At 44.5% G+C, this 18605-nt stretch overlaps 1 protein-coding gene across 4 annotated transcripts in view; it reads left to right on the top strand.

Moving 5' to 3' along the window:
- Nucleotides 1-18605, top strand: part of WWOX (WW domain containing oxidoreductase) — a 964720-nt gene that overhangs the window by 277271 nt on the left and 668844 nt on the right. The window contains exons 7-8 of one of the 4 annotated variants that reach the window (XM_059045971.2): nt 4887-5072; nt 10516-10780. The exons of 1 other annotated variant lie outside the window; for it this stretch is intronic. In XM_059045971.2, the coding sequence (XP_058901954.1) occupies nt 4887-5072; nt 10516-10780 (451 nt within the window). Of the gene's footprint in view, nt 1-4886; nt 5073-10515; nt 10781-18605 lie in introns of those variants that run through there. 2 more of the 4 variants (XM_067020401.1, XM_059045973.2) reach the window with 2 other exon arrangements.

Here is an 18605-nt window from a genome sequence, read left to right on the forward strand (position 1 = left end):
GTTAGATTTCTTGTGTTCGCCATACATAGGAATTAGCTCAAGATAGATCCTAGACCTAAATGTAAGAGCTAAAACTATAAACCACTTAGAAGAAAGATAGGAATATATCTTTGTGATGTTGGGTTAGGCAGTGCTTTCTTAGATACAACCCCAAAAGCACAAGTGACAAAGGAAAAAAAAAATATATATATATATATATATATAAAATTTGTAGTCCATCATAATTTAAAACTTTTGTGTTGCAAATGATACCATCTAGAAAGTGAAAAGACAATCTATAGAATGAGGGAGATTGTGCAAATTATATATCTGACAACAGACTTGTATCCAAAATATATAAAGAACTTTTATAATTCAATAATAAAAAGATAATTACCTCACTTAAAAAATTGGCTCAGCATCTGAATAGACAGTAGATGTTTCTCCAAAGGAAAGATACAAATTGCCAATGAATACTAATGCTCAACATCATTAGTCATTAGGAAAATGCGAATAAAAATCACAATGAGGCACCACTTCATACCCACTGAAGTGGCTAAAAGTAAACAAACAAACAGAAAACCCAAGACAGAGTTAATGACAAATACTGGCAAGAATGTGGAGAAATTGGGATCCTAATACATTGCTGATAGAAATGTAAAATGGTACAGCCACACTTTGGAAAACAGCCTGGCAGTCCCTCCAAAAGGGAAGCATAGAATTAACCATATGACCCAGCAATTCCACTTCTCCGTGTATACTCAAGAGAAATAAAAACATATGTCTCCATAATAATTTGTAAATGACTATCCATAGCAGCAATATTTCTAGTAGCCGAAAAGTGGGAAAAAAATGAAATGTACATCAACTGGCAAATGGTTAAATGAAATGTGATATATCCATGCAGTGGAATCGTTTTTGGCCATAGAAAGCAACAAAGTACTGATACCTGCTACAACATGGATGAACCTTGGGAACGTTAAGTGTAGTGAGAAAATTTGTTCACGAGAAGAGCACATATTGTGTGATTCCACTTACATGAAATATCCAGAATAGGCAAATCTATAAAGTAGAAAGCAGATTAATGGTGTCTGGGGGATGGGAGTGGTTAGTGACTATTCATGGATACAGGGCTTGTTTGGGGGGATATGAAAATATTGTAAAATTAAAATGTGATGATGCTTGTGTAATTGTGAACGTATTAAAAACCAGTGAAGTGCACGCTTTCAAAAGCGCAAATTGTATGGTTTGTGAATTACATCTCTGATTTTTTTAAGAAATCCATGCTTATATAGAAAATTTGGAAAATAACAAAAACAGTTAAAGAAAAGAACTAAGCAACCTAATGATATCCTGCACATCCGGAGCTAACATTTTTCTGTATTTCCTGTCTTGCTGACTCTACGTATAAAAATCTTTTTGGGGGGGGGGAGGTGCTGGGAAGCGATATGAATCGCAAACGTAGCCTTTAATTTCCTCCTTTTTCAATTGATTTGAGAAAGTGGGGAACCTCTGACTTAATCCTTGCTGATTTATCTTCTGTTGGATTTTAAGTTGCTTCTAGTTGGTATACAATTTTATAATTCTACCTCATTTATATATAATTATTACTCATTCTGATGCATAAGCGTTTATGTAAATTTTGAGGATTTCTATGGGAATGAATCTTGGAAACTGTATCAGTTTGCTAGGGCTGCTGTAACAAGTTACCACATATTTGGTGACTTACAACAACAGAAATTCAGTCTATCAGTTCTGGAGGCCAAAAGTCTGAAATCGAGGCACCTGCAGGGTTGGTGCCTTCTGAGGAGGGGTCCATTCTGTGCCCCTCACTAGCTTCTGGTGCAGGTGGGCACTCTTTGACAGCCCTTGGTTTGTAGATGCATCTCTCCAGTCTCTGCCTCTGCCTTCACAGTGCCTTCTCTGTGTGTCTCCTGCCCTTCTCTTCTTTTGTAAGGACACTTGTCAATTGGATTTAGTTCTACCTTAATCCAGCGTGATCTCATCTCAAGGTCCCGAACTTAATTACATTTGTAAAGACGCTTTTAACAATTAAGGTCCCATTCACAGGTTCCTAGTGGACCTGTTTTTTGGGTTCACCATTTAATCCCCTACAGAAGCAGTGGCATATCAAGAGGGTAGCAGGTGGCCGTAGGGATAGTCTGCCCCATGCACGGGCAAAATGGGGGAGCATTGTTTGTAGAAAATTCAAAACCAATAATAAGGACTTCCCTGCTGGCACAGTGGTTGAAAATCCGCCTGCCAATGCAGGAGTCACGGGCTCGAGCCGTGCTCTAGGAGGATCCCACATGCCGCAGAGCAACTGGGCCCGTGCGCCACAGCTGCTGAGCTTGTGCTCTGGAGGCTGCGAGCCACGACTGCTGAGCCCGTGTGCCACAACTACTGAGGCCTGTGCACCTAGAGCCCGTGCCCTGCGGCAGGAGAAGCCCCATCAATGAGAGGCCTGTGCATCGCAGTGAGGGGTGGCCCCCACTTGCCGCAACTGGAGAGAGCCCACGTGCAGCAACGATGACCCAATGCAGCCAAAAATAAATAAATAAATGAATTCATTTAAAAAAAAAAAACAGTAAAATTACTGAACATTGCTCTGCTTTTTATTATTATCATCATGCAGTGGCAGTTCTAAACATTATCAGTGATAAACTCTTCCTCCCTAGAGGTATGAGCTGCTGCCCTTTGCACTGCCCCCTGTGTAACCCACTACTTGGAAACAGGATTACTAGGTGAAATAATGTGGATATTTCTAATTCTCATGATAAATGTTTTCAACTTAATATCCACGGGGTAGGAATATATAGTCTTACGAGCTTTATACAAGGTAATAAAAATATAAATAAATATGGTAATTCAATAGGCAGAAAATATCTCATTTAACTTTTGCTACTGGTGGAGTTGAACACATTACCTCTTGCACTGGTTATTTTAGAATCAAGTTTTATGAATTTAAAAAATATCATTGTCAGTATTTCTGTTAGACTCAGAATATGTTTTTCTTGTTGATTTGTAAACACTGTTTACATAATGAAAATATGGGTTCTTTTACTTTTTTTTTTTTTTTTTTTTTTTTTTGTGGTACGCAGGCCCCTCACTGCTGTGGCCTCTCCCCTTGCGGAGCACAGGCTCCGGACGCGCAGGCTCAGTGGCCATGGCTCACGGGCCCAGCCGCTCCGCGGCACGTGGGATCTTCCCGGACCCGGGAACGAACCCGCATCCCCTGCATCGGCCGGCGGACTCTCAACCACTGCGCCACCCTGGAAGCCCTGGGTTCTTTTTAGGATTGCAAATTTTTGCCTTTTTTAAAACTTTATTTAGATAACAAATTATTTTAGTTTTTAGATAGGCTTTTCTTTATTGCACACCAGTATTTGTTTTCTAAAAACTCACGATTCTTTACCTACAGTCTTCCATGAGGATGGAACAAAATCTGATTGTAGCAATAGTAATAGGTCTATGAGAAGTTTCTATGAAAAGAACACTAAGTTTTTTAAAATGAAAGATAGGAAATATTTCATTTCCTTTATCACATATTCCATGCCATTGGTGTGGAATCTGAACACCATCAGTTTCCAGCCCCTCATTTTACAAGCAAGAATCAGAAACTCAGAGGATTTGGTGATTTGCTTGAATCTGGGACAAAACGCTGATCTTTTATCTCTTAAAGCAGTGGTCCTGTAAAACCATACCCTGTCTCTTTTTCTCTTGTTTCATGTGTTAGCTAAATTCCTGAAACGCTTTTTTTTCTTCCTACAAAGCATTTATTTATGGCATTTTTTCTTATTATAAAGACAGTACATGTTAATTATGGAAAAAATAAATATGAATAAACCCAGAAAGAAAACAATTTAAGACACTTTGGGTTCCATCCACCCCTAGAGACAATGACTGTTAACATTTTTATCTCTCTTTCATTAGCATTGTGTGTGTGTGTGATCATACAATATTATATATTTTGTTTTTAAACATGAATGTTTTACAGGGTCAGTAGATTTGTTATTTTAATGGCTGCATAGTAGTCTATCATATGCATATATTCCAATTCATTTAATGATTCCCCAATTGTACATTTAGTTTATTTACTTCTAATGTGTTGCTGTTATGTTGCAATTAGAAACACTGTGGATAGCCTTGAATATATTTCTTTATACAATTCTCATTAGTACCTTAGGATGATTTCTTGCAAATACAATTTCTCGATTAGGATTTAGGATTTTGACTCATAGGAAAGGCTTTTATTTTTAAATTTTTTATTATGAAATTAAATATGTGCAAAGAGAAAATATAACAGCCGTCCACTTACCTATCCCTAAGCTGACTTCTAAAATGTAGATTTAACTTGACTTCTAAAAGGAATATATCCAAACAGTTTGTGCCTCTCTCTTTAGAGAGAGCATTTCCACCTTGATTTGTTTTACTTACTACCTAGTAAGTGCTGGTTCTGGTGTTGGCTTTTTCACAGCACACTTTCTCCTTTATTCCTTATGTCTTGCTTTAAGGGCTGTTTCGATTTTATAGATGACGAAGCTGAGAACACAATGAGCTGTAAGGAAGCACAGATTCAACTAGGCGGTAGAGCCTGTGTTCCAAGCTGGGTGACCAGCTCATCCCAGTTTGCCCAGTATGGTTCCGGTTTTGGCACTGAAAGTCCCACATCCCAGGAACCCCCTCGTCGCCAGCACCCCAGCCCAGTTGCTCACGTAGAGTCCAAGCCCTTCCTGAGGAGAATGGTCTCAGATGCGACCTTCTAGGGCATCCCGTTTCCGGCTGTCTGTAGTCCTGAAGAGAGGGAAGAATTGGTTATCCCCCACCCCCACCCCCCCGGGGAGCGTGGCTCAGCCCTGGTTTTAGAGCGTTTCTGCCTGCGCAACGTCGGATGCTCTCTTTCTCAGGTCGCTTCACGTGCTCGTGTGCAATGCAGCCGTGTTCGCTCTCCCCTGGAGCCTCACGAAGGACGGCCTGGAGACCACTTTCCAGGTGAACCACCTGGGCCACTTCTACCTCGTCCAGCTCCTCCAGGACGTCTTGTGCTGCTCAGCCCCTGCCCGGGTCGTCGTGGTCTCCTCGGAGTCCCATAGGTGGGTTAGAATTGGGTTTTCTGTTCACGTGACCACCTTCCTCACACCAGCTGCAGCTGGTGGTCCCCCCAGCCTCTCTTTTCGAAAATAATTTTCATTAGTCCTGCTCCAGAAAGTGTGTGCTCAACCTGGCCCACTGAATTTATCGAGGTCTTTTGTGTGTGTGTGTACATGCGTGATGGTAGGCGATTATTTGGGGGTAGTGTCGACAGCACGGTAGATTGTTTTTATAACTCTACTTCAGGTCCCTCATTGATTTTGCTTTGAGATGGAATCATAATTGATTCAATCTGAATTCCTGACCTTTATTGATTTGTCGTTCACCAACCTCACCATCTCACGAAGAAGAATGTGCAGTTATTCTGGCAGGAGAAATAATGCAATTAAAAACTGCAAAATGAAGTCCAGTTGTTTTATAATGAGAAATTAGGGAATTCAATGCAGACATTAGCTGTGTAATTGTAGAAAGGGAAGTACTGTAGTTAGAACATATTAGAAATCTGGCCATGACTCTTTTGGTTAAAATTTCAATTAAAACATCAGATGGCACTTCTTTTCTGTTACGATTAGGAGAATATTCAGTCGACTAAGAAGACAGTTGAAAACTTCCTCGTGTTTTCAGCATGTTTGCTTCTAGAGTTGGATAAACAACTTTGTCTAAAAAGAAGTATGAGAAGGTAAAGGGCTTGCCGGATGAGGCTAGATTTCATACATGTTAGGGAGATTTTCCTGGTGTGGTTGGGAGCTTTCACTCCTACCAAAGCAGCTGGAGGAAACTAATGTGCAAGGGCCTGTTGTTTTTCTCTCTCTTCTTCGTCTTAAGTCCTGAAATGTTTTAGTGACCCAGAATGAAGCTTATTTTTTTAAATCATGCTTCCATAAAATGTAACCCCTGGGACTTGGAAGAGAGAGACCAGCCAAGGGTTAGTCTGAACCCTTTATCACTCCCAAACACAGGGGCTTATGGTTGAAATGACACACTGCAGATAGGTTTACTTTTACCATTTGAAATTTATGACGGCCGGAATGAAAGGAAAATGCCGGTAGGAATCCTCCCCTGCGTTAAAAGACATGAAACGTCTCGTAATTAGGTGGTAACAAAATCGGGACATCCCTATCTTTGCAAATCACACCGGGTTCGTGAAAGTGGAGTGGCCTTGTTCAGGCGTGAGGGAGGCTACTGCGAGGGTGATGCGGAGAGAGCTCCGGAAATAAACCCGCCAGCCCCAGTCGTTTGCCAGACGTGGAGGGCACCACGGGATACGTTTAAATGAGCTGGTATTTAATGGGAGATTCTGTGGGATTGTCGGCTGCTTTCTTCCCTTTGTAACTCTGGATCTCACACAGTATTTCATGGGACGTCTTTGTTCTCTCCTTAACTGCAGCGTAATTCGCACTCACCCTGGAGATCTGAATCTTGTTTTCATTTAAAAGGTGGATCGGAAGGCAGGGCCCTGGTCTCCTGAATTTGATCCGTTGTAGTTTCCAGAGCAGGTCTTCCTGAAGTGTATGTTATCAGGCCCACTCCTGTCTGGCGACTGGGCAGTGGTTTTCTACTTCCCAATGACCTCTTGCCGGTATTAAAGGGTGTTTTTACAAAATGTTAACTCTCCCAAGCTGGTTTGTTTATTACACTTGTGTTGCGCCCCAGAGCCAGTGTGAATACTGGGCGGGCAGTGCTGGGAAAGCACTCACTTGCTGCTCAAGGACCCAGAGCCCTAAGCCATGTCGTAAAGCGGAAGGGTTGATATCTAATTACCTCCATAAACCTTGGCGGAATCTCTTCGTTGGAGTCAGGACCGCCTGTTAGGGGACAGATGAAGTCCGATGTTTGCAGAAAATATTATACCAGACTGTCCCAAGGCAAAATATTTATTAGCCTCCCCGAGGCTTCCCTGTATTTTAGTTACTTATCTGGAACCGGAGCAAGTGAATTGAAGTCTATCATATGAAAATGAGAACTTCCTTGCTGTGAAAAAATTTTTCAGATAACAATTAAAATGGAATGAAAAGAGTGGAGTGCTGGCTGAAGGGCTGTAAATGGCTGCAGCTGTGATGAGTGCCAAGTTCACACACACACACACACACACATACACACACACACACACACACACAGCCTCTGATGCAAATTCAGTCCTATTCTTTGAACATACTCGCTTTTGTCTACATAGAATCCAGCCTAATTATTTTAGTTGGGTTATTTAAAAATCCTCAGTTTAAAAAAAAAAATAAAGGAGCAGTATATAGAGAAATAAATACAAGATAGAAATACAAGGTCCTCTCAAACAGCGGATGTTAATGTCCAGAGAGCAAATGTAAACACTTGAGTGCCCTGGTAGGAGGGTAACTCTATTAAGACATTATTGTTTAGCTTTGTCAATTTTTCAACTTGAAAACAGGGTAGGCAGCTTTTGTAGACTTGTTTTGCTGCCTCTTGAGCTGAGAGGTGAATGCGGTCATTTTTCAGGAAGCAGGCCCCGGCTCAGAGGAATCAGAAAGCTCGCCCACCCTCTCTCCTCCCTGGAGGACTGTCAGTACAAGCTAATCAGGCCTTAAAAATGAGTGTGCTGCTCAGGAGATCAGCAGGTCAGGAACTCAGGGGTCCACTTATGGGGGAGGGCTGTCGGCAGAGGGTGGGCCTAATATTTAGTAGCTGTTTCTCTATCTTGAAACCTGCTTTCAACCTGGTTCCATCTCATTTCTCATCATGGTGGATTTTGTTATTGTTTTTGCCTTGTTTCTAGGTTGGGGACTAGGAATGAATACCTTCTCTTAGGGGTTGAATCTACCCAGTGTTCCCCAGGTCATGAGATACTTCTGCATTGTCCTTAAAAGCCAAAGCAGGGAAATCATTCGCAACATTCAAAAGTGCTACATGCAAATGTTCATGAAGAACATAACGCCTCTGAACAGAACGGTAAAATTTTCCTTTTGAGCAAAGCTCAGAACAAAGCTTTTTGTAATAAAGGAAACTTGGCTCTTAGTTTGGAATTCCAAACCCACGATCAAACTTCAGTTCTCTAATCCCGCATTTAGGCCCCACTCTGTGTCATAGGCAACATTCAAGGAGCTCACCTCCCGAGAACTCACAGTCTAGGGTTGGAAGCAGATAAACAAATGACTTGCAGTCTGTATGGTAAGGACAGAGGCACAAGGTACAAAGGTGGCCTGACTTGCCTTGTTGCTAACGTTGCAGGGTGGCAGGTCCTTGAGCAACAGGAAGAGCATGGACCAGGTCCAGGAAAGTGGATACTTAATTTCCATCTACCCTGCGTGGCTTCTTCAGTCTGTCCCTCGCTGCCACCCTAGAAATCACTGTGACAGCAAGCGGTGGAAAGGGTTAGTTAGGGAGAGCTTCCTGGAAGAAGTGACACCTGAGCTGGATTGGGCTAAACAAAGGGTGCCGAGAAAGCCGATGAAAGCGGAACGGAGAGTGAGTGAAGGATGCTGCATTCGTCCCGTACCCTGTTAGACGTTGTCTAAATCCTGGATGCTCTTTTCTCCTCAGAGCAGGTAGAACTTCGGGGCCATAACTTAGATCATTGCAGCCTCAACTCAACAGTCCTTTTTTTTTTTTTTTTGGTGACAACTCCGAAACACCTTATTACTGTTTTGAAATAAAATTAAGAAATATGAATGATATAACTTCCCTGCATACATATGTTGTAATTCAGTGTGCTAGCTTACCTGTAACGTAAGGAGAAAAACGAATGTGAGGCAAAAGAGCATGTGTTCCAACGTGTCAGTGCTGGGGTGGGACCTCAGGGGAGGTAAGTCATCAGGGAGCCCAGCCCTCCACTGGGATCCTCGCACATGTGGATTGTTAACAGGTGTGCGCCACTGCAGCCGCCAGTGCCACCGGCCTCGGGTCAAGCCTCACCTCCCCGCCACCCACTCCCGTGAAATCCCCAAGCGCGCTCATTCCTCGTGTACACGGCTGTGGCACGCTGCTCCTGGAGATTCAGCGGCTGTTACAGCTGTGCATCTGTGTAAAGCACAGCTCAGCTCTAGGCTCAGATAATTACACACAGGCTTTCACCCGCCTGAACATGTCCAGCGGGGCCATCTTCCTTGAGCAAGGCTCCGAGTGCGTGGCAGGACATCTCCTGTCCCTGGCCCCCGCCGGCAGTCGTTATGACAGCCAGAAAAAGGCTCCCATAAATTTTCAAACGTCCCGCTAAGTTTCACTGCCTCAGAGGATTCAGCTCGGAAGTCCGGCCTCTTCCCGTGGTCTGGGGACTTGGAAACAGGCAGCGGATGATTCGTTTCGGAGTCTCACTGCCTTGTCCACGCCAGCGTCTCTGGCCGTGATCTTTGTTGAATGCCGCGGCTCGGCAAGGTCATTTAACACCAGAAATGGGATGTCACTGACTGAGTCCTGGAGAAGGGGTATTTAATTTCCACTAAGGCGTGAATTTCGTCTGACCCTGGGATGCTTTTCTTGGTCCTTTAAGGAACAACCAGATTATTCCATCATTTTCGTTTTACCTTTTCCACAGTGGTGGTGTCTCCAGTGCCCTTGTTATGCTCCCTTATTACTCAGGGCAAATGCCCAGAGTTAATGAAGCAAACTCCAAGGGGTCCTTAATGAAGATGAGACTGTCATCTAGAAAATTAAAATTCCTTCTGTTATGATTTTTTTTTTTTTTTTTTTTGCTTGTTAGGGAAGCCACTACTTCGTTGTTATTTAAAAAAAAAAAAAAGGAGAAAGAAAGGAAAGAAACAAACAGCTGGTGTTTAACGACTCCGTCAGACCCAATTATAAAACATCAACTGCTTACTTTGATTTGTGTATGTCCATGGCATGGATATACTTAAGAACATTAGACTCTGCCAGAACTTATTTTGGCTTTGTTTACATTTATCTTTTAAACGCATAAGACTATTCATGGCACCTCACCAAGGTTATAACCCCTTTATAATCATTAATTTTTAATCTGCAAAAGAGTCTTAGAGGCAGCAAGGCTCATCTATATTTACTTGGATGCTCAAATGAAAATACACAGGTTGCAAGCATTGGCTAAAATAACCCAGGAAAGCCCTGTCAAAGGTTAGGAATGCGATATCTTTCTGCTTCCAAAAGCAGCAGCCCTTTATTTAAGATGTTTTTCCATTTAATTTAATTATCCTTGAACTTCCTGTTGAAGGTTTTGAAAAATATATGTTAGAGGTAGGGGTGGTGGAGTGGGACTTCAGCATGTGAAGACCGCTCCATTTATGAGCTTGGGCCTTTCTTAAGTGTGCCTTTGGACCCTGTTGGTTTATATTGTGAAATCACCATTGTCTATTTTTAAGGAGACTGTTTCGATGTTTGCCCAATTGAGTTTTCAATCATCTCTGCATAGTGTTTCCTCAGATTTCTAATAAAAACACAAATGCTATATCAGAAGTCAGAGACTGGCCGTTTGACATCATATTTTTTGTTTTTTTGTTTTTGTTTAAGATTTACAGATATTAATGATTCCTCTGGAAAACTAGACTTCAGCCGCCTTTCTCCATTGAAAAATGACTACTGGGCCATGCTGGCTTACAACCGGTCCAAACTCTGTAACATCCTCTTCTCCAGCGAACTCCACCGCCGCCTGTCCCCGCGTGGGGTCACGTCGAACGCGGTGCACCCCGGGAACATGATGTACTCCTCCTTGCATCGAGGCTGGTGGGTGTACACGCTGCTCTTCACCTTGGCCAGACCCTTCACCAAGTCCATGGTAAGTGAACTGCCGCCGTCGCCGCAGACACCTCCAGTGCGCCTATCACGGAAAGGGTCCTAGAGAAACCCAGGCACACGGGCACACGCGCGTTTTGCTCCTCTTACCTCTTGGGAGGATGCGTCTGGTCTTGATCGTCACAGCATCAGGTCTGTTAGGGCTCTTGGACACATTTCAGTGGACTTTAGATTGCATCTGTTTCTCTAGAGGTGTCTCGGAGGGCTAGAGAGAAGACATGCTATTTCAGTGTTGTGTTGATATGTGGCTGAACGTCTTCATGGAGATGATTTGTTTGCTTTCGATGTGACTTTTTGTTTTTTCAGTAGGCACAGTCCTTCAAAACTGTGTTTTGTGTTAGTAGGTGAATAACATGGATTCATGCCTTTTGAATTATTAGCAGATGTGATTCCTTTGTTTCCACTGAGAATCTGTATCGATTGTTCTAAATTCTTCTTTTAATGGGTGTAAACCTCTCCTGGAGAATCCTCTGTGGGGCTACAGGTGCACTTTATTCTTCACTTCTCCAAAGGTAAGTCCTTTTGGGTGAATCACACGACCGCGGTTAGATTTGGAAATGTTCGCCAAGGTAAGTGTGAAGTTCTTTCTGTTTTTGATGGTCCTATAACAGCTGTATCTGGAAACGTCTTCCGTGAAAGTAGTTTGAGGAGGAAGTCATGTGAATGAAGAATGCACATTTTTACACAACGTATTTGGTACGGTTCTTTTCTAAAACACAGGCCTTTAAAAAAATGTTTTCCTATTGAGTGGACACCAGTGTTTCAGTTAACCAAACCTACCACGTAATCCTTAGAAACAGCTTGGCTTTTAGGAGTAACATAAGTCAAGTCATTAACCTCCAGTGTTCTGGGCAAATGATCCCATAGCCTCTGAATACAGTCTGCTGCCTTCTCCTGCAGCCCTTCCCTCCCGCCATCCTTGGGCTTCGTGTTTGTGGATGGCTTTTAAAACTGCAAGGAAAATCTTCTGACCTGCATAGGAGAAAGTAAGTAAGTGCTTTTTAAATTTTAATCAACCAGGTGGTTCTTCTGCAAAGCAAAGAGACTTAATCCAAGAGGGGAATCCGTAAAGAACAGAAGAAGTGGGAGGGTCTCTGGAGAGCAGTTCTCCAAGGCCCAGGCCGGTGGAAAACTAGGAAGCCTGCGTGTCCCAGGCTTCTGAAGCTTCCCCATCGGCAGACTGTCCGTGATTGCGTGAGGGTTGGTTCTCCACGAGGGCATCTTTGACCCTGATTTCGGCTCATTGTCTTAAGTTAGGTCCTTCAGTAGAGATGATAAGGGAGAATAGGGGCCTGGACTGGTGTCAGTGCCATTGACAGTACCGTGGATGATGAGTTGTTCAAGTTTATGTATGAAGGGGGAGAGGAGAGCGCGGCATGTTTCTCATTTTCTGCTGGCCCTGTACCCACGTTCAAGGCCAACAGCCCAGTCGTCGCGTGTGATTTGTCATCTCTGGGTCTTGAATTTTCTCACTTGTGTTTGATCGTTGGTGGGAGCTCAGGAACTCGTTTAGGTGACATCAGAGTCTTGCTTCTTCTTCTTCTGGAACTTCTCTAATCACAGGAATGTGGTGGGCAAGAACTGAGGCGGGGCTGTGACTAGGTGGTGAAACCTGTCTCCCCACTGGGTATGGTCTCCAGTGGATGGGGGCTTGTTGATGGAAAATGGTAGCCGCTCGTACTCTACGATGGGACCACAGGGCTTAAAAGCCCTGGACAAGGGCCGGTGGGAGGAAGAAGAAGACTAGTTCTGGGAAAGCAAAAGGTGGAGTGAATGGTTTTGTTTCTTGGGGGAGGGGGTCATCGTCTAATGGTTAACATGAACGCAACACATAAACGTGTTTAGCTGAGTCAGGCTGGATTGTCTGCTCCTTGGACATAACGAGGATTTCTGAAAGCGCCAGCAAGTTAAGCCAGGCAGGCACCCGTGTTGGGATCACAGAATATTGCTCTTTGGCTGGGAACTATAGTCAGGACTGAAGCCAAAGCGGGGAAACAAGAGCGTGGAGTTGGAAGCGGAGGCGGGAGTGCCACCGTACAGCTGGGCAGCACAGGGAGTTGGGAGAAGGTCTCCACGGAATGCGTACCACACCGGGATCTGGTCTCAGTGGTGCCCGGTGCCCAGCCTAAGTGGCTCTTTGCTCCTCCCTCACCAGCCAGTGTACAGAGACTTCGGCCACCCCGCGACCTGGTCCCTAGTGCTCCCAGCGGGAAAGTGCCCCCTGGCAGCAGTCTCGGGCAACATATAAAACAAGAACTGGTCTCTGTGGCCCTGGGTGAGAGGGGGGTTGGGGAAAATGAGCAGATAACCCTTGAGAACGTTTGGAGAAAAGTGGAGACGTCACCAAAAGACCGCCCAGATTTGGTGAAGTTGTATTGGCAGTGGTGGAATGTTCCCTAAAAGGGCAGGGGACGTAAACCCTTAGCCTGTGTCAGGAAAGGGATTTGACGTGGCTTCCTGGTGGTGGCAAGTGTGAGAAAGCTGCTGCCTGGGACAGTGGACCTACTGACTCTCTTGCTTATGATCCTGAGGGTCAAGCCCCAGCTCTTACCCTTGGAACTGGGAGAACTCGGGCAAGACACTTGACCTCTCTGAGCTTGTTCCCTCGTAACCAAAATGGCGGTAGAGGTTGTCATGTGGATCGACAGTAATGGATTCAAGGTGTGTCATATCTTTAGATATTTAGGTATTTGGTGGAGTTTCTTAGACCCCAGAGTTCCATACGACTGAGGGTCATAAGGAGGTAGAACGGGAGCCCTGGACTTGTCAAACTCTCGGCCAGTCGCCCCTCTTTGATGAAAATGTAGGCCTCTGTATGTGGGAGGGAACTCAGTACCAGTACAGACCTGGGGTCTCCTGTTTCACTGGTAGGACAGACCGAACTACAGATCCAGCCTCATGTTCTGGCCTTCCATACGGGGCTTGGCATTGCTTCCATCGCGATAAGATGTTGCTTTGGGGATGAAGGGCACACTTCTGCCGTTGTAATGCAGACATGTTTCTGGACCTACGCTGTGTGGTTGTATCCCCATTCCCTCCCCTTGTAGGAGCTGGCTCCCACGTACGCTCACGGAGAGCCTGGCCACAGATTCAGGGTTCCCGCCTCCCAGTGGCTCGTGTCCTCGCTGTGCTTCGTCTTTGCCCTTTCTGCTTTTCACTTCAGGCGAAGCATTTTCCTTTGGACCCGAGGGTTGCTGGAGTGCGCGTTCCATTGCGCAAGGTCAAGGAAACAAGAAACACAACGAGCCTTGTGCTTGGGAGCCCTGCCTGCCCTCTCCACTGAGGCCGGCTCCCTTAAGTATTCAACACCAGTATTCTCATATCAACTTCCATTTTTTATTTGCTGTGACTTGCTGTGACTGCGGTGATTTTAGTTACAGTAATTAGGTCACCCTTCATGGAGTCAGGCTATTTTAAGTGCCTCTTTAAAGAATATTGTGGCAGATCAGTAATTTTACAATTGGGTATTCTTGTGTAACTTTATTAAATGTAATCTGTCTTTTAAATGTTGCCCTTTTACAGTTATACATTTCTAATTGTTGCTGTAAATGCATTATCACTTTGAAATTAATTAATTTTTCCATTTTGCCCGCCTGCGGTATAATAATCACTAATGAGAAACTCTTAGGGATTAATTCTCAGCACAGTGACCCCTACTGGTGGAGCCGTGTCTCTGACACTTCTTCCTCTTGTGGTACAGAGGTCAGGACAGGTATATGGGGGTTTCGGAGGGAGAAGCGTTTTTCTCTCTTCCCTCCAATTTATAATAAAATTAAAGTAACAGATAAAAAATGGGAATAGGGTTGTCTTAAGTAATGTTTTAAAAAAGACGCAGGGTTCCTTAGCTGCTTGTGCAACAGCTTCAAGGAAACTAAACTTTGCTGGAAGCTTTCTAGTTATGAAGTCACATCCATCCTATGTGTGTCATATGCTTGTTTTCTCATCTCTGTAGCTTGCTTTTTATTTAAATACTGTAAAATTACATTTTGCATATGGATGCAGTAACATATATTGTATGTTAGTGTATGTAATGTATTCATACATACATATTACCCTCTGGGGCTTATTTCACAAAATCAGGCATATTGTATGATCTGGTGGTGATCTGTGAGATTTTTAAAGGTAGGTTTGGCTATTTGCTGTTGTTGGCGTACACCCCAGGAAGATGCAGCTTGGCAGGTAAGGCCAGGCTTTGTGGTGCTTTATGTATCAGCATATATGTCTTCGTTTATTGCTTACAGCAGTTTGACGTTAGAATCACTCCCCTTATTTTGCAGTTAAAATGCATAGGGAACTTGCCCCACTTGTTCACGAAAATGAAGTATCAGCTGGCAGACCCTCTGCCAGCTCCTTGTCCAAGTTCATTTTCTTTGTCAAATATACCACCGCCCCTGCCACTCTGATCCAGTCCTGTGGTTGTGTCTCCTTTTTAAAATGTCTGAAAGCACCTTCGTGAAATGAACCCTCTCCCCGTCTTAGCTCAGGTTCCTAGGTCCAGGCCGGCCGTTTGCCGTCAGTATGTAAATTTGAAGCTGAGCCCCCCCCCCCACGTGCCTCTCAGGGTGTTTTGTGCAGCCAGATGTTTGCAGTGGCAGGTAACGGTAGAAAGAGTATCGTGTGTTAGGGTAGCAAGAGCTTAGCAGATGTTTTAGGGAACCGCGTTTTCAAATCGTTTTACATTAAGAAAAAAAAAAAAAAAACAACAGCTCAAGTTTGTCGAACTTCTGAAACGATTGGGTTACGTTTCCTGGGGCTGTGCAAAGCCAGTCATTGTGCTGAGTTTTAACAGATGCGCGGCTACCCTGCCAGTGGATGGACCTGCAGTGCTGGTTCTGTTGCAAAGTTATAAATTATAGCTAGAAAGAGCACACGGTGTCGTTCTTCTAACCTTCGGGAAAGCCAAGCCTGGTAATTCTGCCCTTGAATAACCCGCTGCAGGGTGATTTATAGTTGTACAATTTAAAACATAATGAAGGAGATAATAGATGTTGATTTGTTCTTTAAATTAGTATTTTAGAAAAATACACCCCCCCCCACCCCTCCCCATTAAATACCTGCATCTGACTACACTCTGGATACTATCAAGGACAAAACCCCCTGTCTGAATCTTTATTGTTACATTGGAGTAGACAAGCAGGGGCCTTTTTCTGCGTTGGGAGGAGGAAATAGAATTTTCAAAGTGGAAATTTCAGCATATTCTTCACTAATCTAAATATTTTGAGACCCCTGAGTGAGGGTTGAATTCTCTGGCTGTCTTGCCCTTGCCAGGCCAGATATGTTAGAAAACCAGCCTCCTAGGACCTCTCTGTGGTTGGGCCACACGTGGGCTTTTCTGCAAACCCCCCCCGCCCCCGCCTCCATGGTGGGTTCTTCCCTTCGCCGCTGAAGCCACATCCCCGCAGCCTCAAACATTCTTGTTACTTTCCAGGATTATCATTAGCATTGGTTTTATTCATCGTCTCTCAGTTCTGTCCCGAGCTTTAAGGTTTACAGTGTTTGCCCAATTTGAAGTCTAAGGGATATGGTCGAATGAAAAACAGCATAGGTTTTAGAATCATTAGGCATGTGTTCAAACTTCAGGTTTCCCCTCTTTTTTTAGTTGTGTAATTTTGAGATGATTCACCCTCTCTCAGGCTCATTTTCTACCATCAGTTTAGATGTTTTGGACTGTGACTCAACACCCAGTTAAAAGTGGTTAGCGTATCAGAGGTTTGCTTTTCCTCATACATCCAGAAGTCCCCAGGCAGCCAGGGGCTTCTTTAGCTAATATTTAGGCAGCTCCTCTATGATTGTCTTGGCTTTTTCCTCATGATTATAAGATGGCTGCAGCAACACCCACCATTGCATCCTGTGTGCTAAAGTGTGAAGTAAGGATGGGAGGCATGAGGCCCCTCTTTGCATGCCTTCCTCCTTTATCAAGGAGGAGAACATTCTGTCTCAAAACCGTCCTCCCTCGTAGACTTCTCAGCTCCCACTGGCCAGGATTGAGCCACCCGTCCAGGTCCCGGGTACAAGGGAGGCTGGAAGAGTGCATTTTGACATTTTGTGTTTCTGGGGTGGGAGGCAAGATCTGATGGCAAGGAAAAAGGGTAGGATAATGGCTTTCGAGCAGGCCCTATTGAACAGGTATACATAGAGCTTGCTCATCTGTCTAATGGGAATGCTGTCTATGTTATGGGGTCATTGTGAAAGCAAGTGAGAATTAAATGGGAGGCACCTGGCCTTATCTGGTCCCCTTCCACTCACCCAGCTTTACCTCAAGCCACTTCCGGCGCCATTCTCCTTCCTTCTCCAGGTTGCTGAAGCGCACTGCTCTTCAGACTAGAACACACCTTTCCCTCCGTGCTTAGTTACTTTCTGCTCACCCTTCAAAGCTCAGTGCAAACATCACGCTTCAAGGAAGCCTCCTTAGAGCAAGATTTGGTCGGGACCCTCCATTTTGTGCTCTCATAAGAGCCAGTGCTTATCACGCGATACCGTCTGATGTGTCGTAAGGCTCCATCTCTATGTGCCGGGGGAATGAATGAAGGACCCCAGAATTTCTCCTTCGTCACGTTTAACAGAAACGCCGTTTAGCGAAACAACTCCCGGAGTTTTTTGTGTTCAGTGTCCATCTTGAAAGTGCTGTTTTTGCCTTCACACTGCTGTATCCCTGGTCCATAAGGTACACGGCTCAGTAGATACTTGTAAATAAATAAGCGAAAGACGATTAGGTGCTTAATGAATGACAATCTTGAATCCGTACTTTTTCATGAGTCCCTCTGAGGTAGGCAGGGGATTGCAGTTCAGCATGTGTAGGTACAGAAGCGGGTGAGGCTAGGGGGATTCCCTGCCCCCCGAGTCACACAGCTGCTCCATGGGGTCGGAACCCAGCCTCCCGCCCCTGAACCCCTGGTCAGGAGAGACACGAGGGATCCACCCAGTGGTGTGGGTATGGAGGGAAGATGCCTAAGGAGAACAGCAAGGCGTGGGAAGGAGACACTTTAGAGCCGGGCAGCTCCCAGATCCAACCCCAGCCCCATCCCATGCTAACTCTCGGGCACATTTCAAACCCCGGTTAACATCCATGTGTGTGGGCTCGTGTTGAGAATTGAAGGGGATCATGAACGTGTAGCATCCGGAATGTGCTAGATGTTCAATAAACATTCACTGGTATTGCTGTTGTTGACCTGCATTGAGAGTAGAAGATCATGAGTGTATAGCATTCAGAGTAGGCTAGATATGCAGTAAACATTTGTTTTTTTATCATCATCATCATTGTTTTTTCAAACAAGGAAAGGGTCGTGTTACTTCCCATTGCTTGCAAACGCCCATTCCCCTAATGACGGCCCCGTGTCTGTCACAGAAGGTCTCGTTTTCCCTGTGAATATTAGGCATAAAAAACCCATACACAACCCCGAGTGAGAGCTGGGCAACATACAGAATGGTAACCAGGCCTGGGCCCACAGCGCATGATGTAAGCCCTCCTGGCGGCCTGTTTATGTACCCCTTAGCTTTGAGGAAAGAGTCCCCCTTTCTTGTTGGAAACAAAGAGGAGGAGGAAAGTATGCTGGGCTTCGTGAGGCCGGGGCTCTTCATGGCTGTATTTTTCACTGCCTCACTTTTCTGTGTTTTAAGTCTGGTTAGACCTTTGTTCCCGAATGAGTGCCTGAGAGGGCGAAAGAAATGACTCTCTGGCCTTAATACGTGTGACAAATTTCTTAATGAACACTTAACCAAGATTTGAAATTCCCCTAGTTTTATCTTCCTCGTTTCCTTTTCTTCTGTGTCCCCGCTGGCTCTTGGGTAATGCATTGCCTCTTTTTAAC

The sequence above is a fragment of the Kogia breviceps genome, chromosome 18, assembly GCF_026419965.1.
Source record: "Kogia breviceps isolate mKogBre1 chromosome 18, mKogBre1 haplotype 1, whole genome shotgun sequence".
NCBI classification, from domain to species: domain Eukaryota; kingdom Metazoa; phylum Chordata; class Mammalia; order Artiodactyla; family Physeteridae; genus Kogia; species Kogia breviceps.